The sequence below is a fragment of the Staurois parvus genome, unplaced genomic scaffold (assembly GCF_062004578.1).
Source record: "Staurois parvus isolate SC_StPar_1 unplaced genomic scaffold, SC_StPar_1.0 ptg000126l, whole genome shotgun sequence".
NCBI lineage: Eukaryota > Metazoa > Chordata > Amphibia > Anura > Ranidae > Staurois > Staurois parvus.
In genome coordinates this window covers 3,925,361-3,942,398 of record NW_028317922.1, presented here as the reverse complement: position 1 = coordinate 3,942,398, position 17,038 = coordinate 3,925,361, and the positions used below count along the sequence as shown (strand labels likewise).

Here is a 17,038-nt window from a genome sequence, read left to right as displayed (position 1 = left end):
TCTTATTCTGTAGGGTTCAATATTGAAATGGCCCACCCAGCTATAACAGCTTCAACTCTTCTGGGAAGGCTGTCCACAAGGTTTAGGAGTGTTTCTATGGGAATGTTTGACCATTCTTCCAGAAGAACATTTGTGAGGTCAGGCACTGATGTCGGATGAGAAGCCTGGCTCGCAGTCTCTTCTCTAATTCATCCCAAAGGTGTTCTATCAGGTTGAGGTCAGGATACTGTGCAGTCCAGTCAAGTTCCTCCACCCTGCACTTGCTCATCCATGTCTTTATGGACCTTGCTTTGTGCACTGGTGCGCAGTCATGTTGGAACAGGAAGGGACCATCCCCAAAATGTTCCCAGAAAGTTGGGAGCATGAAATTGTCCAAAATGTATGCTGAAGCCTTATGAGTTCCCTCCACTAGAACTAGGGAGCCAAGCCCAACCCCTGCAAAACAACCTGGCACCATAATCTCCCCTCCACCAAACTTTACACTTGGCACAATGCAGTCAGGCAAGAACCATTCTCCTGGCAACCACCAAACCCAGAAACATCCATTGCATTGCCAGACAGGGAAGCGTGATTCGTCCAGGGGCGGACTGACAACTCATGGGGCCCCTGTGTCCTAGCCCAAACTCAAAATAGCCTATGAAAAAGGTACCAGGGGCATCTCATGGGGCCCCCTACTGACCCTGGGCTCTCGGGCAGCGCCCGAGTTTCCAAATGGTCAGTCCGCCCCTGGATTCGTTACTCCTGAGAACACATTTCCACTGCTCTAGAGTCCAGTGGCGGCATGCTTTACACCACTGCATCCAATGCTTTGCATTGCACTTGATGATGTAAGGCTTGGATGCAGCTGCTCAGCCATGGAAGCTCTCTACGCATTGTTGTTGTGCTAATCTGAAGATTACATGAGGTTTGGATGTCTTTAGCTATTGACTCTACATACAGTTGGTGACTTTTGTGCACTGTGCGCTTCAGCATGCGCTGACCCAGCTTTGTCATTTTACGTGGCCTACCACTTCGTGGCTGAGTTACTGTCGATCCCAGTTGCTTCCAGTTTGTTCTAATACCACTAACAGTTGACCGTGGAATATTTAGTAGCAAGGAAATTTCATGGATGGACTTGCACAGGTGGCAACCTATCATGGTACCACGTTTGAATTCACTGAGGTCCTAAGAGTGACCTATTCTTTCACAAATGTTTGTAGAAGCAGTCTACATGCCTAGGTGCTTGATTTTATACACCTGTGGCCGTAGAGCTGATTGAAACATGAATGAACACCTGAATCCAATGATTTGGAGGGGTGTTCCAATACTTTTGGCAATATAGTGCATGTCTCAAAACTATATACTGCTTGGATTTTGTATTTGTATCATCCTAGCTCTTTTATTAATCTCAGGTTCATAGCTGCTAATAATCAATTATTTTTTTATGCTGTTAACAAGTACAAATCTGCTGTTTCCTAATACTATAGTGAGCTTGCTTTAAATGGTAACTGCATTTCTCTGATATGTTAAATGTGGTAAGTCAGGAGAATGCAATCATCAATAAGTGTTTAATATCATGTTGAAAGCAGAAGATTAATTTCAGCACTTCCCATTTGACACAATCTGTAACAAACATGAGGAAAAGCAAACAAAATGCACAGACCAAGACTGGGTGTCTAGTCTATTTAGTATGAACAAAGTAACATAGTTGTATGCTGAAAAAAAGGACATTAATTCTACCCGTTAGAAACTTAAAGTGGAACTAAAGTTTCTACTTTAAGGACTGCGAGTTGCCAGGCTCTTTATTGCAGAAAAGACATGCAATGTTACTTCTGCAATAAAATAAACCCATGTGCCTTTTCACAGTCTTCTTTAGTATGTACACTCTGCTGTGCAGGCTGAGCTTAGCTTAAATTCCAGCTCAGATCCTATGTGCCGGGATGACTGAACACGTGTGCATGTGCAGGAATGAACTACACAGGTCATTCAGAATGGCTACCAATGGCTCCCACTGCTGTCTCAGCCAATGAGGAGGGAGAGTCCCTGGAGAGCTGAGTCTCTCATGCACATCGCTGGATCGTGATGAGGTTCTGGTAAGTATAAGTGGAGCTATGGGAGGAGCAGTACACAGAAAGTTTTTTACCTTCATGCTTAGAATGCATGTAGGTAAAAAACCTTGAGAGTTTACAACCATTTTACATCCAAACTTTTTAAAATGTATTATTTTTGTTGTTACTTTTTTTGTGGAAGGGCTTTCCATAGATTAAAGTGATATTAACCACTTCCTGTCCATAGGATGTACCCAAACATCCTTGGAAGGGAAGGGTGATATGACCGATCACCGAGATATAATTTTTTACTGCCGGCAATTCTGCATCTTGTAAAAGTAAGCCGAGCGGCTAAAGTGCTACTATATTACTTTTACAGGTGGCTGAAGGGGGTCCCCTTCTCCTGCCACTGCTGCTACCAAGATTTCCCATGCAATTGGGGAGCCTGGTAAGGATGCAACCATGACATTCTGTTCCTGAGACATGGTGGGAGGAACAGATACCATTCCCCTGTGTGGCATCAGAAACTAAAAGTGACAAGTGTAATGATTGTGTGCATTAGTACACCAGCACACAGGCCTTTGTCAGTGCTGTAAACCACTAATTGAAGCCTGGCAAAATACCTGTTTCCACGGACCAAAAAAATCCCTACAGATTAACAATTCCCTCTGATATATTGTAAAACAATGACAAAATCCGTCCCTCTTCCACACATAATGTGTATGGCAATTAAAGATCTAGGAATGCATAGTGTGCCATACAACGTCTACCCAGAAAGCAGCCAGGCATGGGTGACCTCTCTGAGACCTCTGTCCAATTCACAATTTAACAAAATCCACACACAAATCATAAAATCCAACAGGACCAAGACACATTAATATTAAGTATATATTTGAATGGGGAATATCATACTGAACAAATAAAGGTCATACATGACTAAGCTAGCACATACCGAGGGTGGGATAGCAATCTCCTATCTTCTGGGTGACAGGCCCATCCAAAATATCTGTATTTGGTATCCCTGGACACAAAATATAATGCTGGACAATAATCTACCAGTTTCCAGAGTATAACCTGTACATAGTGGAAGATATTAATATTAGTATAAAACTGTATTTGGGACTTGGTCATAAATGTGGTGACCTCCCAGCACCCACCCCTTAAATCGCGTAATTTACTAGATGGTCTCTGGCAACACCCCTTTGATACGACAGAAAAAGGAAATGTCAGGACCTTCTAACAGCTCTCTTTTTAACATCAACCAAGGAACCCCAAAGCGGACTTGAGAGAGCCACGGCACCATTTGTGCTTGGACATTTGGACTCTGTTAAAATGAAGGGCTTTGCAAGCATTCTGCATTTTCAACTCCTTCTTAATTCTCTGTTGTTTTATTGTTCTCTTTGTTTCTTTGTTTTTTTCTGTAAATATTTTGTTTGCACCATTCTGACCTTTTCATCATTAAACCCTATTTAATGCAAACTAAAGGTATGCCTGTCTCTTGAAAAGTGCTACTGTACTATAATCCGAATGTACCTGTCTGTGGTGACTGTGTGTACAGACATTGGTTTTTCATGTTTGTTATTGCTAAGATTATGAGTTCCCACCTTCTCAGTCAAAAGGTGCTGGTGATAGTAACTTAACCCAGTGACCATCACTCTCAGGCTGTGGCACCTAGATTGTAATCCCGTAAACTGGAAAATCTTTGTGCATGGTGTAGCTGAGAGTGGCATTGTTATGTGTGGTGTTAGATTGGCTGGTCATTTGTCACAAGTTGGTGAGAATGGCAGGGGTCAGGCATCTCGTTCGTTACAACGAGGATTTAGTCTCTTCCTGTTTTGGTCTCACATAAACAAGCCATTATCAGCATGCACAAGCATTAAATCACACCAATCTTGGTGTGATCTGATGCTTTGGATGCCAGAGGAGAGCCTATAAACCCCAGATCTCTCAAAAAAGAGGACCTGTCACAGCCCATGCTATCACAAGGGATGTCGTTCAAACCTTGTGATAGCAATAAAAGTGATTAAACACTAATGCAAACATGAATGTATGCTGCAGTCCCACACGCATATGTAAGCTGTGATTACATGAACATCAGACCGAGAGCAATCATTCTAGCATTCATTCAGACCTCCTCTGTAACTCTAAACTGGCGCACACAATTTTAAAATGTGGCATGCTTGGTATCTACTTACTCGGTGTAACATCATCTTTTATATTTTACCAAAAAATTGGGTATTGTGTTTTTGTGTATTAAAGTGTTACTAAACCCACAACAGTAAAATCAGTCTGTTTATGCAGTAAATCATGCTTGTTATACTCATTGTGGAACCTAAGGAGTTCTCGGCAAAAAAAATGTTTCACCCTGACTTCTCTGATTCTCCCCTTCTTCCAGTGTCTAATAATATCTCCTGATAGAACAGAAGATCTGGGGCAAGCTGCACATGCTCAGTTTGCTGTATATTGCTAGAGAGGTTTTTTTTTCCTTTGGAGAGTGCATGTGATCAGCACAGGGCCAATCAAACTGGTCATGCTAGGCATAGAAGCACATCCATCCCAGCAAGGTCAGTTTTCTTCTTTGAATTCTTCTTGGGAGCATAGCCTGCCTGCATTCCAATGGTCAGACTTGTGCTGCCATGCCCACTCCCGCCCAGCTTTTTACTAGGAAGATCAACCTACTGCGTTTCTCTGCCTCCTGCTGACACATTCTTCTACAGTCTCCACCCCCACCTCTCTAAGCCCTTTATGCAGCAATCACTTAAACGGAATTTGTAATGTTTATTTATATATATGGACAAACATTTTGCTCTACATTTGTATTTTAAACTGAATTGGTTGTTTTACAAGCTCAGGATTTTCATATACCGTAATTAAGCTTGATGCTCTTTTGTTAACCGCTTTCCCGCCACCCTATAGCAGAAATACTGCTAGAGGGCGGCAGGTGTGCGCAAATCACATATATGTACGTGATGTAGCATTTCCAGGTAGGGTGATTCCCCACCGGCACCTGGCGATCACAGTGTATCACGGACGGGGAACCTGTTTGTAAACAATACAGATCTCTCCCCTGTCAGCTCCTGCACACTGCTTTGTATGGCTCTGCATAGCAGAGCCATACAAAGCAGCGTGTTTACAGTGTAAAGCACATACACAGCACACAGTTAACCCTTTGATCACCACAAATGTTAATCCCTTCCCGCCCAGTGTCATTAGTACAGTGCCAGTGCTCTTCATTAGCACTGATCACTGTATTGGTGTCACTGGGGATGTCAGTGACAGTTAGTCAGTCGTCCCCCCCCAGTGTCAAAATGCCTGCCGCAGTCCCACTATAAATCGTTGATCGCCGCCATTACTAGTATAACAAAAAAAATCCAGTATATATATCGTCATTTGTAGATGCTATAACTTTCACATAAACCAATTAATTTACACGTATTGAGATTTTTTTTTAGCAAAGACATTTAGCAGAATACATCTTGACCTAAATGTAAGACAAAATTTGATTTTTGAAATTTTTTTACTGGACTTGTTTAATAGCAAAAGTCAAAAATATTGTTTTTCTCTCAAAATTGTCACTTTTTTGTTTATAGCGCAAAAAAATTAAAAATGCAGAGGCAATCAAATACCACCGAAAGAAAGCTCAATTTGTTGGGAAAAAAGGACATACATTTTATTTGAGTGCAGCATTGTATGACCGCACACTTTTCAGTTAAAGTAACACAGCGCCGTACCGCTAAAAATGGCCTGGTCAGAAGGGGGGTAAATCCTCTGGAGGGCAAGTGGTTAAGATCCTTTTGTAACATGTTACTACCCTGATGAGTTTAAATTATCCTATACAGTATTGTGTTAGAAATTGCCACATTGCTTCCTATTCCTCTGCAAACTTTGGCTAACACTGGATATGTCCTGTTGATGGTACACTATTTGTTTTCTGTACCTTAAAGATAAACTCTATGCTGATATGCTGATATAAACTCACAAATTAAGAAAGTGCTGTGATTAAATGTATTCTACAAATGGAAGCCATGTAAGCCCCCAAATTTTTACCTGGTATCAGCTTCAGTGGTCATACGGTTATGGTTGATTGGTGTACATTACCAATAAGAACTTATCCAATCAAAAGATTGTTGTATAGAGTCAGCACATCAGTCTTTCCAGTGTCCTGCACATTTTCAGAAATGTTTGGCCTCTCCTCATTAATACATAACATGCTTTGATTGCTAGGGTGCATGTATTCAGTCAACCTTTAAAGTCAATTTACAAGACTGTAGTGTTGTTGTTAACACACCTCATTTTATTTCCTTCCTCCTCATATATTCTGTAAGTGATTTAATGTATCACTTTTTATCTTTTCCCCAAGAGTTTACATTGTATGAAAGCAAAGATTAATAATGTTCTCTGATCCTTTGAACAATGTGGCTGAGCAAGAATCAAGGAACGTTTAGGACAACTGTATTTGTTTTTCAAATGACTTTCCATATTCCTCTTCCGTTTATAGCTATTTAAAGAGAGTGGATCTCAATTTATCTTCCTATGGTTTTTCTTTTTTAGACTGACACGCCTGCTGTTTGATGGCTAGTGTTGATATTTCATAGGCATACTTGAGATGTTTGCTTCCATTATGGGTCAGTCAAAGTGTCTGGGATATAGCTCTGAGTAGGTCAATACCTTCTAACTTCATAACTTTCTCAGACAGGAAAGAAATACTTTCGAGAACACGACATTATACCTAGAACACTTGTCTTTGTTCAAAATTATGATCACAAATTAACTCCAGATTATTTCAGATAACCAAAACATGAGTACTTAATGAGAAGAACAGGAAACTTTTCAAGTGTTTACAGGTATCTACATTACATCCTAAAAATCTAAAAACACTGCATAAGCACTAGTTTGAAAAAAAAAGAAAAAGAAATAAACAATAGTGGTGTTGTCAACAGTCAAAGTATTGTGCACTGTAGATTATATGATGAAAATTGTTTGTTTTTCTTTGTAATGGGTTTAATGAATAGCGTATCCAGTAAATGCTATCTAGTAACAAAGGTTTAACAGTCACCAAAACAGTGTAGATGGGTAATGCATACAAGGTTCAACAGTTTAATTTCTGGAATGGATTGTAAAAAAAAATTCAAACACCTCTGCTTTCTTCAAAAGATCAGATGAAATTTGTAGACAATGTTCTTTCTGATCTGTCATTTGAAGCACAATCTTTTCACATTTCCAAATTCTCCATTAGAATCTGCTGCACTGTTTCCCTGTCCATATTCAATTCTTCCGCCATCATTCACACACTCAATCATTGATCTGAGCAAATGAGGGTTCTCTGTCCACATTTGCATCCATCCTCTTTTGGGCTGCTTATTTCTTGCATCATTGTGTACATCTTCCAGCCCTTCCTTAAACCACCTTTGCCATTCAAATAACTTGATTTCTACATGGAATGTTCATTGTAAGTCTGTTGTAAGAGAGCTAAAGTTACACTCGCACTTTTGACAATTTTCACACAAAATTTGATATTAATCCGCTGCTACAGATTCTTGTCACTCATTTTCTGCCAATAGCACAACACATACACATGTTATTTCTTCTACTGTTCTGTAAAAGGTCAACTGGTCTGCAACCCAAGTAAGTGCAAGCTAGAACATCAGAAAATCAGAACACGCTCAAGTACAAATGGCTTTGAGACTCACCACCATAGTGCTATGCCGCAGACATTCGGGGAATTAAATTGTCCCTCAAACGTTTTTCCATATACATGTATGAGACCTAATGTTGGGACAAAGAAGTTGCTTTATGTTAAAGAGTTAATAATAACAGAAAAAATATTAACACCTATACAGGAGGAGCAGAGGGAGAGAGACAGAAAAAATATTACCGCCTATCCAGAAAGTTAGATGCGTATAGGGGAAAGGGGGCCTCTATGGTATTTTGAATACTTTACAAATTAAGCCATACATGTTTTAAAAAAACTAGCTTTTAATTTATGTTTAGTGACCTATTAAAGCTGAACTTCAGCACAGACATTCTCAGAACAGTGCCTTATTTTTTATACTTAGGAATCCCTTTTATAAAGTCCTTTTCTCTCAATTTTCATGTAGGCATGGCTAGATGGCCTGACACCACTTAGCCCAAGTAGACTGGCACCAGTGTCCTCCGAGTCTCCACTCTGAAGTCTGAACCAAACACCACCTCAACTATTTTGTCCTGCACTAGAATGCCATGATGTAGAAAGTAGAAAGAATCCCTTTGCCAACCTGGCTATAAAGGTGATAGAAATCCAGGGAAGAGCCATGAGGCTGCCAACTTGCAAAAAAAAAAAAAACTCTAGTAAGATAATTTTTCTCATTTGTCGGTTATAGTTGTGGTGGATAAATTTGGAAGTTCATTGTGATTTAAGTTCCCCTTTAATAGCAATGCATCATTTCTATTTTGTGTGCAGTTCTTTAAATTTATTTCAGGAAAGAACTACAGAACCTTTTCATGTTGCTGGTGACCATCACTTTGGTCATGCTTAAGTCAAGTGTGTGTTACCTTAAATATTTATTTTTTTATGTGTGTGTTCACATATGTGTATTTTATAAATATATTTTTATCAATCATTTTTCGTGTACTTCTTCCATCTGAAGTACCTGGTTGATCTTGCCATTCACCTTTCTTCCTTGTTCTAAACTGACTACACAAAGCACAGATACTGATCTGTGCTTGTGTGGTCAGTTTTCAGCCTTTGTGTTCTAACGAAATGTTGTGCTAGTTCATATCAATGCAGTATGTTAAACTGTATAACACAAATCCGTCATAAAATTGTTAAAAAGATTTAACAAGATCTTAAATTACTGTACACCCTATAGAGAATCCCAGTAAAATGTGAACAGAATATGAATAAAATCCAAAGTTAAAGCACTATTAAGTGTCCAAAAAACAGACAATATGACCAAATTAACACGATTGGGAATCTTAAGACCAAGATAGTAGAAGCATCTCTACCGGATATCACAAACATGCGCTTTCCTGATGGAATTGACCCTCGAATTAAAGAGAAGTCAGACAGGCACCAATACTCTGATCTCACAGGAAATTTCCCTTAAATGGGCCACAAAGGGCTAGATATAGCCAAAATCCTCATCAGCCAAAGATAACAGCAATCTCCATAATCACCCTTCCATTCTCCAAATTCAAACAGGAAAGGAGAGAGGAGAGCCAAGCATAGTGTAATACTTTTATTAAGAAAAGCAATATACTAACATTAACCGCTTCCATACAGGGTACTTTTACCCCCTTCCTGCCCAGGCCAATTTTCAGGTTTCAGCGCTCTCACACTTTGAATAAAATGATGTATGACTGCGCAATTTTCATTCACACAACTAGAGCTTTCTTTTGGTGGTATTTAATCACTGCTGGGGTTTTTATTTTTTGGTAAATTACCAAAAAAAGACCAAAACGTTTGAAAAAAAAACACATTTTTCTTTGTTTCTGTTATAAAATTTTGCAAATAAATAATTGTTCTTCATAAATTTAGGCCAAGATGTATTCTACTACATGTCTTTGGTGAAAATAACCCAAATTAGGATGTATTATTTAGTCTGTAGGAAAGTTATAGAGTTCACAAACTATGGGATATATCTGAATATTGATCAATCCTGAAGTACTGACGGCCAATCTAATTTCTTGAGGTCCAAGAATGTCAGAACAGTACAGATATCCCCGAAATGACCCCTTTTTACAAAGTAGACAGACCGATGTATTTGATAACAGGCATGGCAAGCTTTTTGAAGTTGTAATTTTTATGTCATTATATTTCAGAAATGAAGAAATAAAAAAAATGATTTTCACTATTTTTTTTTTCATACTGTCACCAGTGCAGTACAGCGTCATCATATAACTGGCATGGTGGTGATCAGGGACATTGACTGGTGACAGTACGAAAAAAAAAAATTATAATTTTTTTTATTTTTTTATTACATTTGTTTCTCTTTTTTTAATTTTTTTTTTCATATTTCACTATGACCAAAGTAGTATAGTGTTACCATAGTAACATTGTACTACTTTGGGGAAGTAATCAGTATTTTTTTTTTTTTACACAATTTTCTTATAGCATAGAATTTCTTTGCTATAAGCAAGCATTTACCTGAATGAAATCGATTCATTCAGGGGTTTTTTCTGTGCTTAGCTGTTTGGCCACGGCTAATCACATGACACAGCTGGGCTGTGATTAGCCCAGCTTGTGCATGTGATTGCTGTGACCATTCACAGCTAGCCACACTAGTATACAATGGATGGCATGAAAGGAAGCCATCCATTGTATACAACTGTGATGTGACCTGCTGTGATTAGTCACAGCAGGTCACATAGTACTGGCAACGGGGCCGAACACAGATCTGTCATCGGCCGTGTCCTAGGTACATGGCTGGTGGCAGATCACTCCGCTGCGCGGCTCTGCAGGCAGGCAAACTGCGCATATGGCGTCCATCCGGAGAGATGAGCTTGTTAGGGACCAGCCAATGGTAGCCTCTAGCGACCCACAGACCAGAATTCCCCAGGGCGCGGAATCTAAGTTCCGACTTGCTTGTTCACCAGAGCCCCTGATGGTGGGGATGGACTTGGAGCAAGCCGAGACCAGGTCGCGACCCCTGGGTGCAACCAGCTGTGGAAGAGGCACCTGTCGGTGGTACGCAGCAGGTGAGAGTCTGATGTGAGGAGGTAGAGTAAGCGAGGTCAGACAGGCCGGGTCGGTAACAGCGGAGCAGGTCGGTACAAAACAGCAGGCAGAAGAATAAACAAGTCACGGTCCGGGTTTGGCAACAGGAGATCAAAAGTGCAGGAGCAGGCAGGAGAATGGTCAGGCAAGCCAGGGGTAAGAGCAGGAGAAGTCAGCAGATCAGGATCAGGCAGGGTCAGCAGCAAAGTAAACTCACAGGAACACAGGAAAGACCATACGGCACCTGAGCATTGCAAGAGCTGGGTTTAAATAGCCAGCCCAACTCCTGACAGGCACTCCTGGGTCCTAATGCTTGCCTGGTGCCGTCATTGGTGACAGGCGCGTCTGGGTCCTATTGCCCGGCTGCCTGTACGTTTTGTCAGGACTCTACGCATGTGCGGATTCGATCGCCGCAGCGATCTTCCCATTCCCTGACAGAACTTCTCGCCCAGGCGCCATTTGGCTATAGGCCGGGCATGAACTTGTTAAAGAAACTGTAAGAGCACTTTTAGGTAACAAACTCACTTGGTGGCTGGTGAAAAGATTACTTCGGATGAACGTCTGATTACGCAGTGGCATCACAGCAGGTTCCTCCCTATGCATTTCATCAAATCTGACATTATCTTGGGCATGGATGTCATTTGGGGCATCCTTTGGCTGGCCATTTAGAGGTATAGGTCACTGTGCACACAAACAACTTGCCTGTATTGGGCAGTTTGTTCACCCACCTTGCCCCCCAACCAATCATAGCCCATCTCTGGCACACACCCCCTTCCTATCACAGCCTGCCTCTGAACATGCCATGTGTTCATTTAAATCATTCTCTAATCATTTATTTGGGATTTCTTTCACAAGTAGAACACAGGAGAACCAGTCATGGTTGGTCTTATGCAAGAAACTGAATAATTACTGCCTAAAGTGGAACTAAACACATCAATTTAACGATTTCCCAAAATATTGCATTCAAGGTATGTTGTGAATGATAAATGTTACAGTGGCTCATGCTCTCAACCAAACTGTCAATCCATCAAATGGATGTTGTCATAGTTGATCGCATGTGCAGCATCATGGCAATTGCAGAGAAAACAAAGGCTAGATACGTAAAAAAATCCCAAGATGAGTAAAAAACTTGCATAGTCCTACAACAACATCCAAGTTTTCCTACAACCTTATCAGAAAAAGTAATAAACTTCAATTTCTACCAAGGTGGGTAAGAAGAAAAAAGCCTCATACTAGGAAAATACAATAGACCCCCAAAAAGTAGGAATAGCATAATAAATTGCTTATAGCCCCATGGGGGTTGCTCCCTGTACAGAAGAAGTTGATGAGAACCCCAGCTGTTGGAGTATCAACTGTGGGATTGCGGTATCAGTGCTAAGAGTAGTGTAGAAAGTAAGAGAGGACAGAGGAATAGAAATGGAGATGGATAGAAATAAGAGAGAGAAGGGGTAAGATAACAGGTTGGAAGTGGGCCAGGACTAAATCCCCCTCATGGGAAGAATCCTCAAATGGAAAATTTAAGCTAGTAATTGTAACCACAATGGGTCGTTTTAATTCCCCCTAAATAGTTGGAAATCCAGGGGTTCCATATATTAATATCATTTTTTTTATTAACGAATTCTACTTGCTCCATTCTTTTTTAAAGTTTTATTTTTATTATTTTATTTTAATCCGTTAACACTTTTAAAATAAATGTCATAATGGTAAAAATATACTTGTGAGATCGAGGCCTGCTGACCGAAAGTCGTAATTTTGAAGAGGGAGAATGTTCATTTCTTTTCAGCTGAAACTGTATCATTCTAATCTGCCTCTCTGCCAGAAAAGATTTTAGTCCTTAGACATCCTCCTCTTATGGTCGTATAATTTCACAATGAAAAAATGTTAATTGCTTCTGCGCGCTCTGAATTTGGAACATGCTTTATTTTGCTGTATTTATAGTGCAGTACAGTCTGCTGCTTTAGATTTTTCTTGGCTGACTGTCGACCTTTCAACTGCTTGAGTCACAAAAGCCAGGTCCAGTGTTTTCATTTGATGCAGTCATGCTTTAACAGGATAACTGACATATCCAGTTTATTTTTGTGCCAGCATGATGCAGACAGTAAGCCACGCCGGGCGAGGGAAAAAAAAAAAGGCGTACAGTAATCTGACGATGGCTAATGGGTGATCGGTTGGGAAGCGTGGAGTTAATGGTCAGGAGTGAATGGGGGATGAGGAGACAGAGGGAGGGAGGAGCAGAGGGAGAGAGAGAAGAGTATGGGAGGCATGAAGTGAGGGAGAAGTACAGAAGTGAGGGAGGGAGGGACCTGTCCTACAGTCTGAGACTCAACCTAGAGACAGAATGAAGCTGACAGCCAAATAAATAGAAGCCATACAAGACTAAAGTGGAGAGCACCCTGACATAGGTGTGACATATAGGAGGCAGGGAGGGTCTGACACTTGTCAGCCAGGGACAGATCACTGCCAACTTCTATCCTGACAGCATGATCTTCCAGTCCATTGAGGCTATGTCCTTTAACTAGAGGTGGTATAGTGGTGCCTGGAGAAGAAGCACATTTGGACAAACCTAAGGAGATAGATGCAGAGTAAAGGTGAATAGAGGTGGGTACACCCTGAGTGTATCCCTGTCTGCTGAGATGTCCATGTTGCTCCTGCTCCTCCTTATGCTCCTCAACTTTGTGGCACTGATGCCCGCCGAGGGGCCACCAAGTTGTCATGAGGTGCGCGCAGCATTCCAGCTCCAGCAGGTTGGGAGAGGACGACTGGTGCCTGAGGTACCAGTTGAGGGTAAGTACTGGTATTACTTCCATTACTCTTGTGTTGAATTGGATTGTAACTTTACTGACTTCTTTATATTATAAAACAGAGTTGGCGCTATATATTATTATACAGGAATATATAAATCCTGTATAATAACAATATCAATCTACTTTAATTTGTGCATGTCATGCTTGTAGTGATTGCATTTAACACCATATCAAAATATGTGCTGCAGTGTAGAGCTTCTATACTAATCCCAAAACCACAGCTAAGATTGGTGCTGGAAAGGCTTTAATTAGCCCATATTAAATGATAGTCTGTTATTTGCATTATAGTTCTAGAACATATTTTATGTTTACGAAGAACTGTATTGATACAAAGTGAATGTCGCCTGTTCATTTTGTATATATATATATCTGTTATAAGCAGCTGCCTTGTAATAAATCACATCTTCTTAATTGTCATAATTGGATCATTGAGTAGGATAAGGTGTAATATTCAAAATACCATTACCGTTTCAGCCAATTAGCTTTCATTGTTCTGGCCAATGGAAAGTGGTATACGATTGCCCCAAAATATTAATTTAAAAGATTACACTATGCACCTTCTTGATGGAATTAGTCAGGCAAGATTGCTGTATTTATTAGTGTTCAGTGTACTTACTGTGCTGTGTAGATATCTCCAGTAATAGGATTAATGTGGATTCTCTGTGAGCAGTTTATACATTCAGATTATGTGATGGGTGCAGTGCGAGCAGTGTCTGTCAAGGGTTACGTTTGGCTACTGTTTTGCCAATGATCTACCCATAGACACTGGTCTACTCCGCATTTGTCATAAAAATCACAGTGTCACACAGTAGCAGTATCATAATGTCAACTGTACAAATGATTCCTTTTAGTGTAGCCATAGACAGGTAGATGTTTCACCCAGAATGATAGGCGGTGTGACATCTGCCGTCTCCACCCTGCAAGGACCTCCCATCTTGTACTTTGCAGCTTGGCTGAAGTGCACTTGTGATTAACACTTTTCTTCCCATTCTATATAGAAAACCAGGAGGATCAGCAATTGTTGTTCAGACATGTTAAAACATCTGTGTGTGCAATAAGTACTTCTGACAGCCAGGCACATCTATTACTACCCCATGAAGCCCAATTCCCAGTATCATCGATGTTACAAAAAGTCAAACATATGTCAAAAGTCAGGCTGAGGGCTGCTTTACACTGGTTGTAGTCTGGTGAAGATGCCTGTTGGTGCCCTACATGGAAAGCACCCCCAGACCGCAGAATACAGGGTTTGGGTGCACAATGTTGGGTCACAATGTATAATCACATACATTTGAAATTACCTATTGATGAAAATGTACCTGTTGTCATTAATTATCAGTGCAGTTATCATATGGTGCACCAATGACCTGAAACACTGCAGGCAATAGGGTTGATTTACTAAAACTGCCTGGTGCAAAATCTGGCACAGCTGTGCATAGTAGCCAATCAGTTTCCAGGTCTTTTTCTTTGTCAAAGTTTAATTGAACAAGCTGAAGTCAGAAGCTGATTGGCTACCATGCACAGCTGCACCACATGTTGCACTCCAGTTTTAGTAAATCACCCCCAATGTTTGCAGGCAAACATTTTCACTCATTTTCTTAACACGTGGAGATGTCCTACAGGTATAGTACAAGAGCACAAACAGACTTGTTTTTATTATGAAGTATTGCTCGCGGTCCTATAAGTGAAGTTAGAATATTTCCATCTTGTTGTGCTTACGTTAAGAAGTTTTGTTGTAGTTGGTTGTAGTTGGGCATAAAAGTAAAACATATTATTATTATTATTATTATTGTTATTATACAAGATTTATATAGCGCCAACAGTTTGCTCAGTGCTTTACAATATAATAAAAAATTATATTATCTCTATTGTACAGCACTGAGTAAACCCTTTGGCGCTATATAAACTCGATGTAATAATAATAATAGTCAGTTCATGGTAGTTTACCCTTCTATAATTGTGTCAATGTATTTTTTATATTTGTACATTTCTTCATTATTACCAGTTGATCCTGCCAGTAAGAAATTTCCTTTGTTTCTGAATAACATTGTTTCAGCATGTGCCTAAGTAGCAACAGTGCTGTACCATTGGACTACATGCCAATATGCAGACCTGCAGTGTACCTGCACAGATAACACAGACCTCTTTCTTTGAGGCCCCAGTGCATGTCTGCATTCTACAAAAGCAGCCTGTAGCATCTCGGGAAAGGGAGCCCTGGGAAGATTGGCTAAATTGCTAATAAGTGACCTGCAGCTGCTGCAGCAAGGATGCAGATAGGCCACCCGAATCCTGATAGCTATGCTCAGTGCATGGTTTTTATAGTGCATAAGAAGATTGTTTAAAATAGATTTTTAAATAATAAATAGGAAATCTTTTTTTTAGCAATAATTCCCTATAAAATAAAACTTTTTTTAAACAAGGTTTGCTTATACTTTGACCCTGGCATACAATTCTTGGTGTGTCAGATACCTGCTCCCTTGCTGCCAGCTGTGATTCCTCCCTCCGGCTCATATATTCTGCAGTGACTTGGAAGCCAGCGGGAGGAACCACAGCATGTGGTAGGGGAAGCAGGTATTCATCACACCCAGAAGTGTTGAATATCTGCAGAAGCCTAGGATCTGCTACATGACATAGTTTAAAGACATGGAATGATATGTATTCAGCATCTGCTATTGTCAGAAATGTTATCAGAAAGCGGATAGCCTTGTTTGAGATTAAAATTCAGTCAACAGGAAGTTATATGGACACTGGCTTTCTGTCACGATCAAAAAAGGGTATTTTCTGTGCTTGCAGAAAAGTTGCTTTGCCTGAAAAAAAGGAAACGAATGCAACCACCACATCCAAGGACTGGTACACTGCAATATAGTACATTTTTTGTTCTTGGATTTAGATATGCTTCAGGATTCACTTTTCGTCCAAGAAGGGGTGTAGAGCTAGATTTCACTATATAGAGATTTGTGGAGCTTAAAATTTTTATTCCAGGCTACCACTAGTCTTAAACAGCTTCTTCCCCTCTTAACACCTATGCTGACTAACCTGTTTTAAAAATTTTTTTATATACCGGTACTTACCTATCGCCTGATCTGATTACCCTGTGGCAGCCAATGGCAGCTGCAGGGGAGAGGAACGAGTGCCAACAATGGATGGGCCATAGGAGCCTATGGGTATTATCCAGGGGCGGACTGACAACCCCGGGAAATAGGGGATCATGGGGCCCCTATGTCCTTGCCCACACTAAAAAAAAGCCTATAAAAAGGTACCAGGGGCATTTCATGGGTCCCCCTACTGACCCCGGGCCCTCGGGCAGTGCCCAAGTGCTCGAATGGTCTGTCCGCCCCTGGTATTATCACCACTCCAGGCTTTACTAGTTATTGTTGCAGCGCTCTCTCCTCTCCCCTGCAGCTGCTGCTGGCTGACACGGGAGCTGGATCACGTGGCTGGACCTGAGTGGCCTGAAAATAGGTTAAAAAATTAAAAAATAACAATGAAATAATATAAAACAATAGTAAAAATAA

At 40.6% G+C, this 17,038-nt stretch overlaps 1 protein-coding gene across 2 annotated transcripts in view; it reads left to right on the top strand.

Moving 5' to 3' along the window:
- The first annotated feature begins 12,986 nt into the window (after window positions 1–12,986).
- LOC149467025 (glypican-5-like) overlaps window positions 12,987–17,038 on the top strand; it is a 319,714-nt gene continuing 315,662 nt past the window's right edge. For both annotated transcript variants that reach the window (XM_089672361.1, XM_089672360.1), the window contains exon 1: window positions 12,987–13,506. In XM_089672361.1, the coding sequence (XP_089528487.1) occupies window positions 13,356–13,506 (151 nt within the window). In that variant the 5' untranslated portion in view covers window positions 12,987–13,355. The remainder of the gene's footprint in view (window positions 13,507–17,038) is intronic.